Source organism: Arvicola amphibius, chromosome 8 (assembly GCF_903992535.2).
Source record: "Arvicola amphibius chromosome 8, mArvAmp1.2, whole genome shotgun sequence".
Classification (NCBI taxonomy): Eukaryota; Metazoa; Chordata; class Mammalia; order Rodentia; family Cricetidae; genus Arvicola; species Arvicola amphibius.
The window spans coordinates 61,297,886-61,317,866 of NC_052054.1; the positions used below are offsets into that span (position 1 = coordinate 61,297,886).

Consider the following 19,981-nt stretch of genomic DNA (forward strand, 5'->3'; position numbering starts at 1 on the left):
AATAAATCTAAAAAAAAAAAAAAAAAACCAAGATTAAATTAGAGGCAACATATTACCTGTTGATATATACTTCTTACATAAGGAAACCAAAAGGCCAGTGTTGTGCAACAACTTACAAGACAAAATTTGAAAAGAAATTTGACATTTGTTCAAATTATTATAGTTTAAAGGAATATAACATAATATTCAAGTTACTCAGCAAATTATATTAATTAAAACTAACTTCACATGTATTTTTCACTCTCTTAGCCTCACCATTTTCCTTCCCATTAGAGGACAGTGTTCTCTGGACCCTCTTCACTTCTCCCTTCATATCTCTTTATAGCCTAACTACGTTTTTCTTGAGGACACAACTTTGCTCTTCTAACTGGGTCACATATCCTTGCTGGACTCGGATTTTCCAGTTATCTCCTTTTCACATTTGTCTTTCATTCAGTCTTCCATGTATGCCTGCAGTTGATTTAATAGTCTTTAGGCACTACTGGGAGGCTTCTTTATCCCAGAAGCTGGCAGTGACATGAAGTAGGTGTTCAACAGTTGCTTCTTTAGATTAATTCATTTTACTCAAGGTTTTTAAGTAGGACTATTCCTATCAATACTCTAATGTTTTTCATTAGGATCTAACACTACAATCATTCCTCTCATATTTTAGTACTCACAAAGACACACACACATAAATATATTTTTTATTTTAATAGAAAATGAAAATTTTTAAATGTAAAATATTATATATAAATACTATATCTGGAAAGTTGAGTACATAGTATGTATTGACACATACTTAATAGAATACTTGGATTTTATTACAATATTGAATTCCAAGAAATAAAACCTGTGGATACTGTTTCATCATTCTGTCATGTTTTATAAGCAGAAGTCCACAATTTCAAAACAAATGTTATCTTATTTGCATGTATGTGAACATTAGCCTCTCCAACTCTTAAGTGCTAGCAGTCATCAGTATGCTTTCTGTTACTATAGATTAGTTTGTATTTACTAAGTGCTATGTAACTGAAACCCTAGGGTATACTCTCTTTGGAAAAGGTTCTGTTTTTTCATGTAGCGTAATTCTGTTGTGATTTAACTTGTGTTGTGGAAAGTATTGATAGTTAATTCTTTTCATTGAGTAGCAGATTTGCTTCCATGTAGAACACAGATGTTTATCTCTTCACCTGTCAATGTTAATGATGTTGTCAATTTTTGCATACAAACTTTGTGTAGCTGTGTATTGGGTACGTTGTAAAAATGAGATGACTAAGTCATGTGACAGGTGTGTTATCAGCATTCCTAATGCTGTGACCCTTTAATACAGTTCCTCAGGTTGTAGTGAACCCAAACCATAAAATTATTTTCACTGGTACTGCTCAACTGTTCTCCAACCTGTGAGAAGGTCGTCTAGACAATATTTTGATGGAGACTCAAAGAGGAGTTCCTTTCGATTTCTAGAGCTCATATTCACACCTTCTCCATTTCCTCACCCTTGGTATCTATTTTCTCTAGTAGTAATGCATAAACTTTAGCTACCTTCATCTCTGTGGATTTACAACTCCATCTCCTTGTCTGCTTAGATTGCACTTGTCTAGAATACATCTTGGAAAGTCTCTACACTGTATGCTAGACAACAGTAAGGCTCACCTAGCTTGATTCCTAAATATCAAGTGTTCCATGGCCAGTACCTTGAGAGTCACTGCTTCATATGCTTTGTTCTTTCCATGTTAACCAAATGTTGTGAAACCATTTGTAACATTAACCCATCCCTGATGCCACAGATGGAATTGAACTTTCATATCGGCAGCAGTAGGCTGAATCTCAGGTTTTTCCATCTTGGAATAAGAGAAGTAACATTTTTCACAGGAGCCCACAATTAAAGGACTCTGGATTTTTAACGAGACAGTGAAGTCTTAAAGTGTTGGAATTTCTAAAGATTATTGGACTTTAGAAATTGTACTATATTTATAATACATTAATATGTTTTATTAATGTTAGATCTTGGGAAAAACAACAAAGAGGAGGTTATGGTTTAGAGTGATTTACACGTCATAGTTGAGAAGTACGGAATGTCATGGTCAGCTTCAGCTGCCAACTTGACACAAGCCTACAGTCAGTCACCTGGGAAGGGGGAACATTAAATGAAGAAGATGTTGGGTTGGCCTATGGACATGTCTGTGAGGCAGTTTCTCAGCTGCTACTTGATGTAGGAGGCTTCAACCCACTGTGGGCAGTGCCATCCCTAGGCAGGTAGACCTGGGCTGGATAAGAAAGGGGCAAGCCAGGAAAGCAGACCAGTCATCAGCTTTCCTCTGGGGTCTCCACTTCAGTTCCTGCCTTCGGTTTCCAGCCTTGAGCTCCTGTCCTGGTTTCCTTGGTGATGGACTCTAATCTGTAAACTAAATAAACGCTTCCCCCACGAAAAAAAAAAAAGAAGATTTTTCTATTCACAAAAATATTTTAAGTAAGTAGATAAATCTGCTTTTAATGGAACATGCTACTTACTTTTAGGCTTTTGTCTCTATCATGTCAGTCATAAGTACCTATAGAAGTTTCTGAAAAAAATGATTAATAAATTAGCATTTAGTACACAATATTTTGATGATGAGTTTTTAGTTGATGATCCTGTTCTATGCCCTTTGCTCGCCTCACTAGTTCCATTCCTGATTTTTTCTTCCAGCACTGCTTTGTGTGTCCCACTCTTGAAAGATCAAAAGCCTCACTTTTCATAAAAAATACATAAAGAAGTAGGTTGTCCAAACTGGAATACTCTGTAGTGCTCTGTTCTTAGCATAGCATAGCATTCATTACACTTTACGGAACACAGGTTCTCATTCACTGATGTGGCCCCACTCTCATAATAATGTAGCACCTAGTAGATCCTCTGATTTTTTTTTTTTAAAACAAGCAAGTCTTCATGAATTTCAAATATACATTATTACTTTTGGTTATATATTAATGATTGTATTAAGTTAAATAAGGCTTGAAGGGATATGGTTATTTGTGGTTTTTATAAATCATGTTTTAAACATCATCAAGTAAAATGTAATAATCAAAACTAGTGTATTAATCAAAAGGTACAGTGCTTGCCTAGCATGTGCGATGCCCTGGGTTCAGTTGTCAGATCACAATATCACTGAGAAGTACATTAATTATTGTGATTTTAATCATTAAGTTGTAATTTATTTTGTTTTACAGGATGCAGAAGAGTACACAGACTTGCCAGTAAGACACAATGAGGACCACACAAACAGCGAATTGGCGAAATGTCTTCCCATTGAATTAAATCCTCACTCATTTGACAGTCCTCACACCAAGGCGCATCTCTTGCTTCAGGCACATCTCAGCCGAGCCATGCTGCCCTGCCCAGATTATGACACTGATACCAAAACGGTCTTAGACCAAGCTCTCAGAGTATGTCAGGTATGACAGCCTTTCTGATATCTTATTACATATGACTATTTTATTTTAGCCTTGTTGAGAAATACCTGGTGAGCCAAATCAATACCTTTCTAAGGAAAAACAAATATAGTTATAAAACCAGTTACAGCCAATCATGGTAGCACATGCCTTTAATCCCAGCACTCTTTGAGGCCAGCCTGTCTACACTACAAAGCAAGTTCCAGGACAGTCAGGGCTGTTATACAGAGAAATCATGTCTCAAAAAAAACTAAAAACTAAAACCAGTTCAGTCACATTTAACCAGAATGTATTGAAGGAGAAGTGTATGCCCGGAACATTATATGCATAGAGAATATATCCATATTTTAATGACTGAAGATGTCAAAGGCTATTAGTAAAGAATGTAAGTCAAGGCAAGTGTCATGGCACTCATTTATAATCCCAGCACTTCAGTAGCAGAGACAGGGGACTCTGAGTTTGCAGCCAACCTGAGCTATATAGAAAGTGAACTATATCCTGGCTACCTACTGAAACTCTGTCTCTAAAATTGAGTGGGGAAGGTGAAGTCATAGAGCCCTGGGTGGGGTATATTCTCCACAGAGAAGCAGTTACTGAAACTTTCCTGTAGGAAACCACCTGGTTTACTTAGAAAATCAAAATGGCTATTGAAAAACATTGAAAAGAGATGGATAGAAATAGCACAGAAAGAGGTAGAAGTTGAGATTATGGAGAAAGTAGTATCCTATGCAGAGAGGAGCCAAAGCTAAATATGGATTTTAGACTTCGCTCTAAAGAGGGAAAGCATTGGAGCATTGGTTCATTAGTGATATTAGTAATACCTATCAGTATTCTCAAATATTCAATAACTCACTTGAAGATAACAGTAGTACTCTCATGTTAACAGAATTTTCATAAAAAAGTTACTTTCTAAACCCACAAAAAAATAGTGAAAACTGTTCCCCTGTTTTATATCTTGTAAATGTTTTGATATCCAAAGTAATAAATGTCACCTAGACCCATTTATCTCCTTTTGTAATCAATGCAAAGTATTTGTTGCAGTATTGTTTTATTGAAATGTATAATGGAAATCTACCCTTGCTGAGATGTAATTTAAATGAAGAGTACTCTACCAGTTTTTTATATCATCATGAACACAAAGTAGAGTTTAAAACCCTATCAATGAGGTTTCCATACCTTGAATGCTCTAGAGTGAGATGAGGAATAGTATAGGTTTGGTAGATGAGAACTGGTTTGATCCTAAATGGTCCTTGAATAACTTTTTTAAAGAGCAGGGTGAATGGACAAGAATTTTTAGCAGGCAGGTATAACTGAAGATGATTCAGGGTTTTCCAGCACAGCTGCAAGAAAGAAGCTGCCCTTGACTGGGGGAAACCACAGGGAATTAGATTTTGATGAAGGATGTACACTGACAAGATTGAATTATGAGAGATCTTGACTTTCTACATTTTACATTTTTTAACATTCCTGTCACAAAATATGTAATTTTTAAAAGTCTTTTTACAGGTATATTAAGTCTATCTGAAGATGTCAGTACAAGGACATTCTTTAAAATGGTAAAGGTTCAAAAATAATTCAGGACCTCTTAAATTAATTATAATTTGTAACAGTTCTATTGATAAATTTTATATATATATATATATTTATATATAATATATATATGTATTTATATATATTATATATATATATATATGAAGATTACCTACATCTAAGAAAAATTCTAAGATGATTTCTCTGAGAGATTTTTACAGCACCTGTATCTGGGTGACAGGTTTAGTATGGTTTTTATTTTCTGCTTTCTGCTCTTCTAAACTGCTTGCATGTTTTATAAAGAAACTCTGACATTTTTATTATTCTTTGTTTTTGATTTTTGTTGTTGTTATTGTCTTGAGACAGGGTCTTTCCATGAAGCCCTGGGCATCTTGGAGCAGAATAGGTAGATTAGGCTGGCCTTAAACTCACAAAGATCCATTCGCCTCTGCCTCTCCACCTCTCTGCCTCTGCCTGTCTCCAGGAATTAAAAGCATGTAACACACATTTTTATTATTCAAAAGTGTTACCGTATAAAATAAGGTAAGCACAGGGTATCAGAAATTCAGAAGGAAATAAGCCCTTAACACATCAGTGCTTTGTATACATTTTTATAGCTAACACATGATCTGCCTCTCTAGGAAGATGATTTACCATTCCTCATTAGTCACACTTTACAGGGTTAAAGTTCTGGGTTTTCAGCTGTGGCCCTGGATACTCATTTGTGTTTGCTATGGGTTTTTTTCATCCTTTCCACAAAGACAGTTAATGAACACTGGGGTCAGGAAGGCTTGCATGAAAGGTGCAGAAGTACATTTTATTCTTGCAAATAAATTGAGTACCATTATAGTCATCATCTAAATATCATGTACAAAATTTATCTTGCATAACCAACTCAGTAAAACTTTCCTTTTCCATATTCAGCAAATGGATCCACTTTCAGTCCAGGATCCAAAATTTTATTTCTTAACATCTGTTTAGTGTCCTTGGCTATCTTAGCAGTGATTTTGTAGTGCCCCACAATGTAAACTTGCCAGATGAGTAATTCCTTGTGATTGCATTCATGTTCGGTATTTTAGCAAGAATGCCACAACAGAGATGATTTGCCCCGTTAATGTATCACATTCATAAGGTTCATGACAGCAATGCAGCCGTTACTGATTATAGTAACTTTGGCCACTTGAAGTAGTTTCATTGGGGGTCTGTGCTTTGGACAATGATTCTAAAAGAAGCAATCCATTCCTAATAATTGGTATTTTATTTCAAAGTATGTGGTGTCCGGTTTGTGCACCTTTGCCCCTTTATATGGTAAATCCATTTAAATTCCATTTGCATATGTATATATTTTAGGAATCTTCTACAGTAGTAGGCTTACATGTGACTTTTCCAAGGCCTTTAGTTTAGTTCTCCTTTCCAGTATTCCCTCTACTCTGCCCTTTATTGCACCTCAGGTTATTTTTTCTTCCTGGCCCCATACTAGCTACATGTTAGTTCTTTGTGGTCTGGGTTACTTTGCTTAGGATAATTGTGATGTGGGATTCTGTATGCTGTGAATATGTTTTATTACTATTGGTTAATAAAGAAACTTCTTTGGCCTATGACAGGGCAAAATAGAGCTAGCTGGGGAAAACTAAACTGAATGCAGGAATAAAGAAGGCAGAGTCAGGGAGCCACCATGTAGCTGCCGAAAGAAAAAGAGACTAGAACCTTACCACACCTTCATGGTGATACACAGATTAATAGAGATGGGTTAATTTAAGATGTAAGAGTTAGTTCATAAGAAGCCTGAGTTTATTAGCCAGTTAATTAATAAGCCAAACAGTATAGTAGTTAATATAGTTTCTATGTGATTCCAGGTGGGGCAGCCAGAAAACCCAACCGTTGTCTCCACTGACATGATTGTTTCAACCTTCATCCATTTACCTGTGTATTTCATAATTTTACTCTTAATAGCTGAATAATATTCCATTGTATAAATATACCATTTTCATTCTCCATTCATTAGTTTATAGACATCTAGGCTGTTTCCAGTTTCAAGCTATTATGGATAGAGCAGCATTGAACATGGATGAACAAATATATCTGTAGTAGAATGTAGAGTCCTTTGGCTATGTGTCCAAGACTGGTATAGTTGTATCTTACGGTGGATCTGTTTTCAGATTTAAAAAAAAAATCATAATATTTTTAACAAACTGCATAAATAGAGGAATGGAACATGTAATTATATTGGGATGACATACCTTTCTCTACTTACATAAGTTCTTGAATTTACAAAAGCAAATCTTTAAAAGTTCATTGATATAGTTGTTGTTTAGCATAAAGATAAAAATGATAATGACTTTTCATAACAGTTTCTGGTAAGATAAATGTATACCACATATCACGTGACTCTATTTTCTATAGCTCACATTAATTCTGAAAAGACAACATTTCATCTTCAATCTATTTTTTTATATTTTTTTTCTTTTCTTGTTCTGCTGTAGGGTCTGATCTAGCCTAATGAGGTGGGTCTCTAACTGACTTAGTTCACTTATTAGCCTGAAGTCCTGCTTCTCTAGCTCCCACCTTAGGAGTGGCGAAGATTGCATTAGAGGCTTATGTGCCTGTACTTACCCATTGTTAGAGGTTGCAGTGGATCAAACTTAGAACCTGTGGTATATTGTAGCCAGTTCACTACTCACTGTGCTACATTCACAGCTTCACTGTTGCTAAATATGCTAATGGATAAACAATACATGTGCTTCTGAAAGTATGTGTCCATATGTTAGAGTATGAGAAGAGGGGAGAATAAAATATCTGAGTTACATTTACTGCCACAAAAGGGAAAAATAGGGGAAAAAAGTGTTTTGAATGAAAGTATAGTATAGTATAACTGTAAATGTGCTGGGTCTAGATTTTATTAGTAAATGACTCATTCCTGTTGTGGGGGTTACCTGTAAAAATACTTGATTTCCAAAGAATCAAATACCATAGAAGAAAGTGAGTGTGTGTACCTGGTGCTCACTAGCATGGGCTTAGTGATTGGGAGTGCATTGAAAAATGTCACAATCATCTGAATGAGTGGGGTTTAGTCATTTAGAGCCAAGTACAATTAGCAGTGAAAGTAGTCCAGGTATTACCAAGCTTAAATACGAAGTACTTGGTGTAATCCTTAATCCAATACTTGTAAGAATGTTTTGATATTGCAAATGTTAGGTAAATCTACTGTATTCTTAGTTAAATCCTTTCAAATGGTAAATGCTTCTAATTAGACAAAATGAGATTTTCTTAAAGTAGGTAGCACAGTAGGTTTCAGATCTCTCCAGGTCATTTTTGATAAAAATAAGATGAGAAGATTAGTTGTAAACAATATGGCTGTTATTCCGGTCTGTGTCAAGGAGTGCTAACACTATGGGAGGGTTTCAGAGCTAAAGTATATTGGGAATATACTTTATATTGGGAATAGCTGTAGCATCACTGACTGGAAAAATGGCATGCAGGAGATGCCTGTTTATCATGAACAAATAAAACAAATATTTTGGTTTTTTCTTTCTAGTTTCTTTATAGAAGATGGTAGAAAGGATAGGTGTGCGTGTGTGTGTGTGTGTGTGTGTGTGTGTGTGTGTGTGTGGTGTGTTTGTGTGTGTTTAAGTTTTCCCATGACCTAAAAGATTTTCTGCCACAAAATTTTGAATTGTCTACCAACACGTATAGTCCATTTACTATAAACATTTTTATGTGACCTTATCAATCTCATAAGAGACCTGGGTGGGGTCTAATTGAGGCTGTTTTCTTGGCCAGGCATCCAAGGGCCCCTTTTTTCTATAGAAGCCTCCTGAAATCTTGCTACTGGCTAAGAATTTAAAGCAAATTATACTACATGAACTTAATCCGTAATGATTTATTCTTCCACATGAAAATATTTACACTACAGTGGGCATTCAGTCCAGATAGTCAGAGTTTCATCTTAACTCTTCAATACAATTACCAAAATCACCTAAAGCAAAGCATCATCCTTGCTAGGGATGGAGCAGAGCCCCATGGGCTTAGCACTTCCAAAACTAACACAAATATGTATGTTTTGTGGTGTTAGACACCTTTATTTACTCCTGTGAATTTGCAAGCCCTCTCCCTTCAGGGAATGTAATATAATTTGGAAGGCTGTTTCCTCTGGCATAACTGCCTGTAAGCTTTCATATGGAAGCTCAGGGATGATTTATTGACAGTGTGGTGCATTGCTAAAGGATCCTTCTATCCTCAGTTCCTCTCCTCACACCCACATAACAACCCTTTTCCCGGTTGGGGCTTTAGGAAATGAGTAATGCTTAACCCATTTGTGTGATCAATTCACTTAAGCAGCTACTGTGAAATGTTAATCACAACTTTAATTTGTACTGCATTAGCATTTTGATTAACTTGTAGGCTTGCTAGGACACTTGAAGCGCTTTTACTCATAGTTACAGCTCGGAAATGACTTTTTGATTAATTAAGTTTGTTAGACAGCAGCTGAGCTTCCTGAATGCTAACCTTCTGGGGGTCAAAGTTTAGGAGAAAGTTACAATGAACAACTGTTGCTACTGAAAAAAAATCTTATAAATGGACTTTCAGCATTTTAATTATTGACGAAATATTGTGTCCTTATTTCACAGGATTTGAACCTTTAAATGACTGTGCCTTTTTCTCCAGAAAGCTACTCTCAGGGGCCTTCCTATCCTTGCAAAACATCCAGGAGCTCTGAGCTAAGCAACGGGTTTGCTTACAGTCTATAACATACAAGCTTCTACAATGAGTTTCTAGTTACATTTGTGTTTGAGGGTTTTTTATTATTATTTTCATATGCTTTTTATTTGAGAATAGTTTACATTTTCAAGAAAGGTTGTCTAAATCCTTGCTGCTATGAATGTTCTCAGTCTTGTCTGATCTTGGAAGCTCAGCAGAATCAGGTTTGGTTAGTGCTTGAATTGGAAACTTCGGGAAAGGTTGGATTGAGTCCATGGGTATCCAGCTCTTCTGTTAATAGCATCACACATATATTACTTATAATTAATAAGCTTATATCATTATTAATCAAAATCCATCATTATTCAGGTCTCTTTAATATTTATATACTGTCATTCAAGATACTACATAAATTAGCCTGACTTTCTTGTCTGTCTTGACCTGTCTTAGCTATGATAGTTTCTCAGACTTTGGTTTTATCATCTTTTTGTAGTGATACGCATTCCTGTGATACTCCATTATTAACTTTGTTTCTCTACATTAATGCAACTTCTTCTCATTTTGGATGAAATAAAAATCTTTAAAATCGAGTAAGAATATATTATTTTTATGTTATTTAATTCGAGCAGAAATGGCAGTGTTCTCTGTTATTTCCGCTATTGTCCTGATGGTGTGCAAATATGCTTGTGATCTCTTTATAATCAATAGATAAGTAAGAGAGATTATAGGGTAGAGGAAGGCTTTCTCATAGGAAGAAAGAATCAAGGAAAAGAGGAAATCCTAAGAATTTTGTATCATAAGCACATGGCTAGAGCATCACATTCCAGACTCCACATACTTTACAGCCCAGATTTCTGAAAATGAAGTTTAAGTTCTTGGAGAAATTTTTATTAGACTTTTCCTTTGCTATTCTGTTTCATTGGTTCTCTTGCCATACAGTGAAATCGACTTAATTGTATTAGTGCTCATTGTTCAGTTTTATTTTTGATTATTTACTCCAGAATGAATTTTGTTTCAAAAAATAATGCCTGGTGAGCTAATGTTTAAATATAACTATATGGAATAAAGCTAATACACATGCTTCATTTTGAATCTTGTATTGGCAAATTTATTCATAGACAATAATTATTTAATTGCATTATTTTGTTTAAAGTTAGTGTTCATTTCCTAGGTGTGGGTAAGTCAGCAAAGGCAGTGGAATCTCATGCAGTGAGCACAGGTCTGAAATTGGAAAAACGAGACTAATCCTTACCTCCATCATTCTTCGTGTGTGTTAATTCCCAGTCACTGACCTTCCGCAAGCTTCTCTTTCCTTATCTGTCTCACAGTTGCTATTGGTAAAGATTAAACTAGGTTATTTGTGAAACTTTTATAATCTGTATGCTTCGATACAAATATTTTCATCATAATGTTTGCACACAGTATGACTTTATATAATTTACCGTTTGGAGATTTTTACAATAATTACAGATTTCTATACTTGATACATTTAAATGTTCACTGTTTATAATCTGACATCATAGAAGATGAGAAGAAAAATATTAGATTTGGATAAATCAGTCCTTCATGCCACAATGAAACTTACTAGGTTTAGTTGTTCAAATCAAACTTGAGAAGCCTAGGGATTTTTGTGTTGGATATATAGTAAATGTTGAGGATGTGTAGTCTGTCCATACACTAAAGCATGCCTTTAACTAAACAAAATGTTCATTCCGCATTTCTTTACCTTTGCACATCATGAATCACTTCAGAAGTCCTTGAGGATGAAATGCCTCTGGGGTGTGTACTTTGTCTTTTCTGGGGTTTGCCTCTGCTTCATCTTCTTCCTTCCAGTTTTGCTCCTTCACTCAGACATAGGCAGATACAGGCTAATTCGTTTTCCTCTCCTCTCCTCTGAAACTCATGTTGAGCAGTTCTACTTGTCCTACAGAGATAAAAAACTAGCCTCCTATTTTCTCTCCAACCATTTCCTTCTAGGGAGCCAGCTTCCCTTAGAAATCCATTAGATTTCTTCTTTAACTGTTTCCCATCTTCAAACAGCATTTATAGTGTCAGTTCGCCATCATCAGTCCACCATAGTGACTTCAATAGATGACTTTTAAACATCATGATCACCTGCAGCCTATACTCCTGCACTGTGCTCAGTATCAAACTGTCTCACCCAGCACCTGCATGACCATTGCTTGAGTTCCCTCTCATGATATCTTTATGGGTCAACTTGACTGAGCATTTCTGGTACTATATAGGTCATCTTTTCTCCCCTTCCTTTTTTCTTAATTTACTTACTGTCCCCTAATGATTGTAGCCAAAGTATAGCCACTTCAACACTAGTGTCACAATGTGCTAAAAGTTAATACTGCCATGGGTAACTATGAACAGGAACTGGGAATTCTCTGCCTTCAGGCCATAATTACTCGTTATTGCAGGAAATAAGCTCCAAGCATTGTTGAACCCACTACAGAGTCTTGCCGTTGACTACAGGGCTGCTCCAGGATTTTTTCCATTGTTGATTTTACCCAGTTTTTCTTCTAAGTATTTTTGTGCTCCCTTAATGAAGAGACCATTACCTTCATCTGCAGAAATTTCCATTGCTTTCCTTTCATTGATTCCATGATACCGTCAGCATTCAACAGAACTCCATTATTTTCTGAGCCCTCATAGCCTGACCCCAGGATGGTCTCTTCTTTGTACAGCTTATTTGGTATTTACTAGAAATGACCATAAAAAATGCTAGAGTTCACTTAAAAAAGATAGAAAGCAAATGTTCTAAAAAAAAAAAAAAAAAAAAAAACAAATATATAGGGCCGGGTGACGGTGGCGCACGCCTTTAATCCCAGCACTTGGGAGGCAGAGGCAGGCAGATCTCTGTGAGTTCAAGACTAGCCTGGTCTACAGAGCTAGTTCCAGGACAGGCTCGAAACCCTGTCTCGAAAAACCAAAAAAAGAAAAAGAAAAAAAATATATATTGTATCTATGTTCATATGTCATTGCTAAAATATTAAAGCTTATATGGAAGGTAGAACTCTTTCTTTAAAAAAGTGACAGATCAGAATCAGTTATTCAGATGTGGAAAATGAACCTCGATAATTAATTTGCACAGAGCCTTACAGTTAGAGGTACAGTTCTCAACCGTTTGTCTGTGTCTAACACACCACACCAGTGTAGAAGGAAGCTGCGGGGCTGCGTCCCGCCACCTAGCTTTACACCCGAAATAATTACACGGAAACTGTATTCATTTAAACACTGCCTGGCCCATAGTTTCAGCCTCTTATTGGTTAATTCTCACATCTTCCTTTAACCCATATTTAGTAATCCGTGTAGCACCATGAGGTGTGGCTTACCAGGAGAGATCTTAACCTGCGTCCATCTCGGAGAGGAGAAGCATGGAGACTCACTATGGCGACTGCCTGAAGCGTCTCCCCTCTCTTTCCCAGATTTCTGTTCTGTCTACTCCACCTACCTAATTTTCTGTCTCTTAAAGGGCCAAGGCAGTTTTCTTTATTAATTAACCAATGAAAGTAACATAGACAGATAACTCTCCTCCATCACACCAGCTGTAAACCAGTGCCAAGTATGAACTGAACTAAGTCTGTAGCCATCAGCTTTCCTTACTCACCACTTCCATATCTGCATGCTCTACCAGCCATGAAGCAGAATAGTGGAAGAATTTGGTCAGTGCTGGACATAGTCCTGTTTTTAACCTCTTTTTTATACTTAAGCAATGTAGTATATTAGGCATCATAAGTAATCTGCAGGCAATTTAAGATATAGAGGAGTATATGCATATTTTTCAAATAAATACTACCATTTTAAATAAGAGACTTGAATATCCACATATTTTTGCATCTTTCATGGTCTTGGAACCATTCCATAACAACGTTTTGTTTTCTGTTGAGAAATATCCTTGAAGTCCCATTGGATCTAATATGCACATTCCTCATAAAAATCAGTTGTTCTAAATCACAGGCCCACTCAAATTCTACACACCTTCCACATATTCTGATTCATTGGCTGTATACTAATGATACTTACTACTATACATGCTATTATTATGTTACTATTAATTATATATGCTATTTACTATACTCCCAACAACTTGAATTTGAATCCTAATCAGTCTTATTTTCTAAAACTTTGTAATCTTAAATATGTTTCTTTCTCTCTCTGAACCACGCTCTTCATCTATAAAATGCAGTTACATTTAATGTTACATAAAAATGCTAATAGATGGTTTGACAATTAGCAAGCATTTAGCAAATACTTGTTCAAATCACAAATTACTTCCAATGTCATGGAGGCTGCTCAGATGGCCTCCTGTGCCACCCTCTCCTACCTTTCTGGGTCTTGCCTCCTGCCCCAGTTCTGCTACTGATTCGTTTGTAAGCGGTGCTGCTCATTGTAACTTTCCGGCTGCTGACTCTGTACCCTGGATTTCTGAATCCAGCTGTAGTCTGTACTCCCCGTGGAGTTTGTCTTCACCGCAATAGCCCACCTGGCTTCATAGCTCCATCTTCACTAAGTGTCCAAAACTAAACTCAACAACGCCCTTCCAGCCCACCTCTCTTCAGAAAATAGCTGACATCCTTACTGTTTCCATTATGATAGGTTTTTGTTGTCTCATTGTATAAAAAATGTATACAGTGCTAGAAATCACATCTTTATTCCCCTATAGCTAGAAATGATAATCAATGGAAATTGATTCCAATTTAGTAAAAGAAAGTCTTATAAAGTGCTAGTCCCTATCCATGTTTTCCTGTACTCAGAATCATTCTAGCTTTGTCTCTTCAGTGTACCAAAGCAATCTTCTTTGGTTGGCTATCAGATATCTATGATAAACTCTGGAGTGACCTGGGAAAGATTATTGTAAAATACTAAGACACAGAGTCCTTCCCAGGATCAGTCATATGTTTCCAGGATCCTCAGTCTCCCATCCTTATGACCCTCCAAACAGTAGCATGAGCTTCCACTCCACCTGAGAACCAGACTGACATCTCTTAGTTTGTCCTGCACAGGTCCTTTGCCTTGTCCCTTAATTTCTTGTAACCACAAACCTCTCCTGATACCCAACCCATACATCTGCTCCTGACCGTGGATACTCCTCTCCTCTACTCCTCCCTCACTGTGTAGAAATGGACATGAAAAAGATAAAAGAAAATCTCTGCTAGGAAAAGTATTGTTTTATGATGTTTAACTAGGTCTCTGTTTGTTACCGTCTCATGTGCAGCAAACAACTGCTGGGAGACTCGTGTTGTATATTTTCTCTTTGCTTCCAAAGAACCTCTTCAGGATCCAGTAGTGTAAAGTGACTGTCTCAAGTTTAGATGGACTTACCAAATGGGATAAAATTAGGATCCAAATCTGTCTGACATCAAAGTTTGTGTGTTTTTCTTTTCTACTGCTTTTAGTAGATCTCAATCATTTGGTCATTTAGTCATATTATAGTATTATAGTTGGATTTTTATGTATACTTTAATAGAAGAAATATGTCTTAGTATTTTATTGCTGTAAATAGACACTGTGACCACAGTAACTCTTGTAAAGGAAAACATTTAATTGGGCCTGACTTACAGTTCAGAGGTTTAGTCCATTTTCAGCATAGCAAGAAGCATGGCAGCATAAAGACAGACATGGTACTGGAGAGCAGCTGAGAAATCTACATCTGGATCTGCAGGCAGCAGGAAGAGAGACTGACACTGGGCCTGAAACCTCAAAGAAACTGTTTCAGAAACTGAGCTTCTGAAACCTCAAAGCCCTCAAAACAAGACCACACCTACTCCAACAAGGCCACACCTCCAATAATGCCACTTCCTATGAGTCTTTGGTGGCCATTTTCATTTAGACCACCACAAAATATTTACTGAATACGCTGTGTTAGGGCTAGAATTACAAAGAATATTTATAAATTATCATAACAAGAAGGCTGTAGTTTACAGGATAATATATTAACAGAAAATTGTGGTAAGTAGAGGCAAAGGAGACAAACTGGCCTATATCTGTCTGGAGGAATCAGGAAGGCTTCAAAGAATAAAAGGGAAATTCTGAAGTGTATAAGGTAAAATGAGTGATATTCATTTAAAAAAGTAACAGCTAGTGTAAATCTGGAAAATACCAGCCATTTTGTATTACTCTGCTGAGTAATTGGGCAAGGTGACCAGAGGGAAAAGAGAGACAGTAATCATAGGGTTTTGGCTGCTTTGCAAAGACATGTCTGTTTTTGTTCACGACACAGTGTAATGTCATTGAAAATACTTAAGCAGAGGAATGGGCTGCTTAGTTTTACCTCTTTAGAAATTCATTCTCTTAAGAGAAGTAAGTATTGATTAAGGAAAATTGAGTTAGAATGGGAATAAATGGAAACTTCTGAAGCAGTAAAGGTGGGGGCTAAGCAGTGGGGCAGAGAGGACAGCAACACTAGGCAGTGGTTGGCAGACAGATGTGTAGCAGTATTTAGTTCTGCACGTTTGTACTGTTGCAATACCTTATCATCCCTTTCTTTTCTGTAAATTAGAGTTTCAGTTCATGATAGGACTTTCACTTGACGTAAGCACTTACTTTGCATGATTTTCTTTTTGTATTTTCACATCTGGATCATACAATGAAGACTTGTGGAGAACGCTCATAAATTTTATGAAATCTTTCAACTTCATAATGAAAACTTCAAAGTTAAAACCATATGGTTAGTCCATCCAACTGTAGATGTGAGCTTTTGGTCTGGAATTTATTTCCAGTCACACTACAATACAAAATCAAAAGTAAAATTGTTTTTGTTAGTCCTTATTACAACTTCTAAGTGCATCATCATATTGCATTAGTACAGTTACTCATTTCTCTTTTCTGTTCTCTAAGCTTGTCTCGAGCATTGTGATTTCTGAACCACATTATTTTCTACATAGCATTCATTCATCTTGTTCATCTTAATGAAATTCTGCTTTGTCGAAAAAGAATTATACACACAGTGTTCTCAGAGCTATGTGTGGATGAAACATTCACATGCACATACTTATATATCCACACATGTAAATATATCTGTGTCCAGACTTTTGGTGTATAGCTAGCAGCCCAACAGGTGCTAATGATCAGTTTGAGTGTTCTTTCACGCTAATCATTATATCCAAGAACCCTGGTCCATTTCCCTATATTTACATAAAAGAGCATAGATTTTATTTGACAAATTTTTGTGATTATTTTACTTTTTGTAAATCATAGAACACAGAGTTGGAAATTTGAAGCTTATGAGAATATCGTTGCACTGATACCACAGAATGGTAGTAAGCCATATTACTAACTTAAATCCAACATTTTAACATCAGTGAGATATTTACTGTAAAGTATCATTGTAATAGATTGCTAGATACATCTCAGAAAAAGCTAGCACAGTCCCAAAACTGTATAATTGCCCAATATCATATTAACTTACATGTCTTTCAGTCAGCATTCTGTAGAATCTCATTTAATTGAAATCACTTTGCCTATGTAAACTTCTCCTCTGTTTATATAAGATTTCACTGTTTAGTTTTGCCTTAAGCAAATGCAGCCTTTTGTTTGTCTATAAAACATTAGATTGGATGTGAAGTCTAATACTGATTGCTTCCATCACTGACCATGGACCACAGGCAGTTGCCAATACAGTGTGCTCTATTGTCATTAAGAATTGGCCTATATCTTTAGTCTGCTCTTTCAGAAAAATATTTTTTTTAACAAAAAAGCCTTTTTCCCTACAGTTACTGGTTTTACATTTGAAAGACAGTAAAATTTACATTTTAAATGCTCTTGATGCTATGAATTATCTAACTATTTACTCAAAAAAGTGATGCTTTTCTTATTTCTAGAGACAATAATATCTAACTTTTTTCTGTCCTCAAAAGTGTATATTTATATTTGATCCTTCTGTGGGAAGTTCAGTTTGTTCCCTAACTTAACTATAGCTCAGTTTTTAGTTTCTGTTCTGATACATAGTAGTTTTAAGATATAATGCTTGACTTTACTTCTTTTTGTTGTCATTGTTAAGGCTAACATGATTTTCCTTATCCAGGCCATGTTGGATGTGGCTGCAAGCCAGGGCTGGCTGGTGACTGTCCTGAATATCACCCACCTGGTTCAAATGGTGATACAAGGCCGGTGGCTAAAGGATTCTTCTCTTCTTACAATACCAAACATAGAACAGCACCATCTTCACCTTTTCAGGTAATTGTTTTGTCAATGTAATTATTTTAATTTTAAAAAAACTTTTTAATGGGGTCAGTGGTTTATACATGCCATGCTTGAACCCAGTCGCTGTGACCCACGCAGCCACAAAGGCAGTGCTCCTCTTCGCACTCACAGAGCTACTACAGTCCCAGGTTTTGCCTAGGACATTGATTCTTTCAGGTTGAAAATAACTGTTTTCCAGGGGGAGAAAAGTGTGGATTGTGTTATATTAGCCTCCTTGGAATGGGGTTACTAGCCCCAAGATGAGCAGAAAGTTTAACCTCTTCTTATCTAAACCCTTTCCCATTTGCAGCATTGGTATATGTATACTTTAACTGAATTTATTCCCTTGCAATATCAGCCTCCATTTAAGAAGACATTGATAGTACTTTGTCATCAAACAAAATAAATTGCCATTTAAGTAATCTGAATTGTTTTCAAATGAAAATTAAACTTCTGTAAATTACTTTAAAATGTTGTTTGATACACTGGAAGAGCTATGTTAGCATCAAATTATTTAGCCTTGGGCCTTGTGCAATAGTTAGAAAGGTTTTAGCCAGAGGGACAAATGCATAATACATGGAGGTTGGTAGTATTTAAATGAAATATTTGTTTCACACCAGTGCTTCATAGTTGAGAGACACTTTTCAACCAAAACCTTGTTTTATAGTCATGAAACAAAGTTTGCTTGAAGCTTGCCATTGTGTTCCTTTTATAATCTTATCAGCCAGGAAAGATGTTACAATCATTAGAGCCTATAGATAGAAATAACAACAAAACCCTCAGGCATGGGTTTGGGATGTAGCTCAGTTTGGATAGAGTACTTGTCTAGCAAGCAGGAAAGCCTTGCTTAATTTCCCAGCACTGTGTAAACCAGTCCTGTTAGTATACAGAACATAGGAATTGGAGGCAAGAAGATCAAGTGTTCATGGCTATCATCAGCCGCATATCAAGTTGAAGGTTAGCCTAAGCAACATGAGACCCTAGGACTCATACAAACAAAACAAACAAATAAATAAATAAAATACCTTAGGCATATATGGAGTCCCTCCAGGAGATTCTCTTATTTAATTCAAATATATTGGGCTCCGTGGCACTCTCAAGATGTTTGAGTCTACCGTGGGATATCCCTGAAAAATAATACAATTGTGCTTAGAGCAAGACATGCTAGTAGGAAGTGTTAAGAGGAGGCAGACACCCATATGTGTCTGTAGCTGTCTCAAAATACTTTAGCTGCATTAGTAAATGTTACAAAAGCTGGATTCTAGCAGTAAAGAAGGCATATTAAGGGACCGGGAGGTCTATTATGAGAAGTAAGAACTAGCAGGGGCCTAGGAAATCCTCTCTAGTTTTCTGGTAAAACCTTAAGAGTATGAGTATGATTCCAGTTGTATTTTTTTCTTCACATAAAATCTAATGGCCTGTGTTCCTATAGACACCCACTATCTGTGAATCCTAAGTATTGAATGTGTAGATTATACTTTACATATTTCATATAGTAGTAGAGATGACTTAGAGAATACTGAGTGTTATTTAAAAGTTAGCATAGTGGCATACAAAATGTACATCTATTTAAAAAACTGTTAAAACCACTGTTAGCATTTGGCTATGAAGAAATTATTTTATTGGTGTATATTATTTCATAGGAAATGGAAACCACCAGTAAAGGGCCCACAAGCTAGGCGAACATCCATCGAATGCCTTCCTGAGCTGATCCATGCCTGTGAAGGGAAAGACGATATATTCAGTTCCATGGTGGAGAACGAGTTACAGTCAGCCAAAACAAAGCAGGTATATCCATCTCTCCTCCAGGTCAAGAGTTTCCTTAACTTAGAACACAGTTTCTTCAACTGTGGGGCATCAATCTATGTGGTAATGGAATCATGAAAAATTGGTAACAGTGAAGGGTTTTTGACATAATGACCGAAAGTTAATTCAAAATCAAACATATCATGCCTCTGATGTGTTCCAAGCATTTATCATCCATGTTTCATGTCACAACCTCACTGCTGCCTTGATTCTAATACATAGTAAAACACACCTTGCATTATGTGTGCTGTTATGCTTCACAAGGCCAGTGAATGTTACCTGAAACACCTTAGTTTAAATTTGGGACTCTCGTATTTTTTAAATTACAGTATTTTTACTGTACATATAA

General features: G+C 36.3%; 1 protein-coding gene across 1 annotated transcript in view; it reads left to right on the forward strand.

Moving 5' to 3' along the window:
* Ascc3 (activating signal cointegrator 1 complex subunit 3) overlaps window positions 1–19,981 on the forward strand; it is a 293,210-nt gene that overhangs the window by 261,925 nt on the left and 11,304 nt on the right. The window contains exons 37-39 of the mRNA XM_038339034.1: window positions 3,187–3,411; window positions 17,669–17,820; window positions 19,470–19,614. Of these exons, the coding sequence (XP_038194962.1) occupies window positions 3,187–3,411; window positions 17,669–17,820; window positions 19,470–19,614 (522 nt within the window). The remainder of the gene's footprint in view (window positions 1–3,186; window positions 3,412–17,668; window positions 17,821–19,469; window positions 19,615–19,981) is intronic.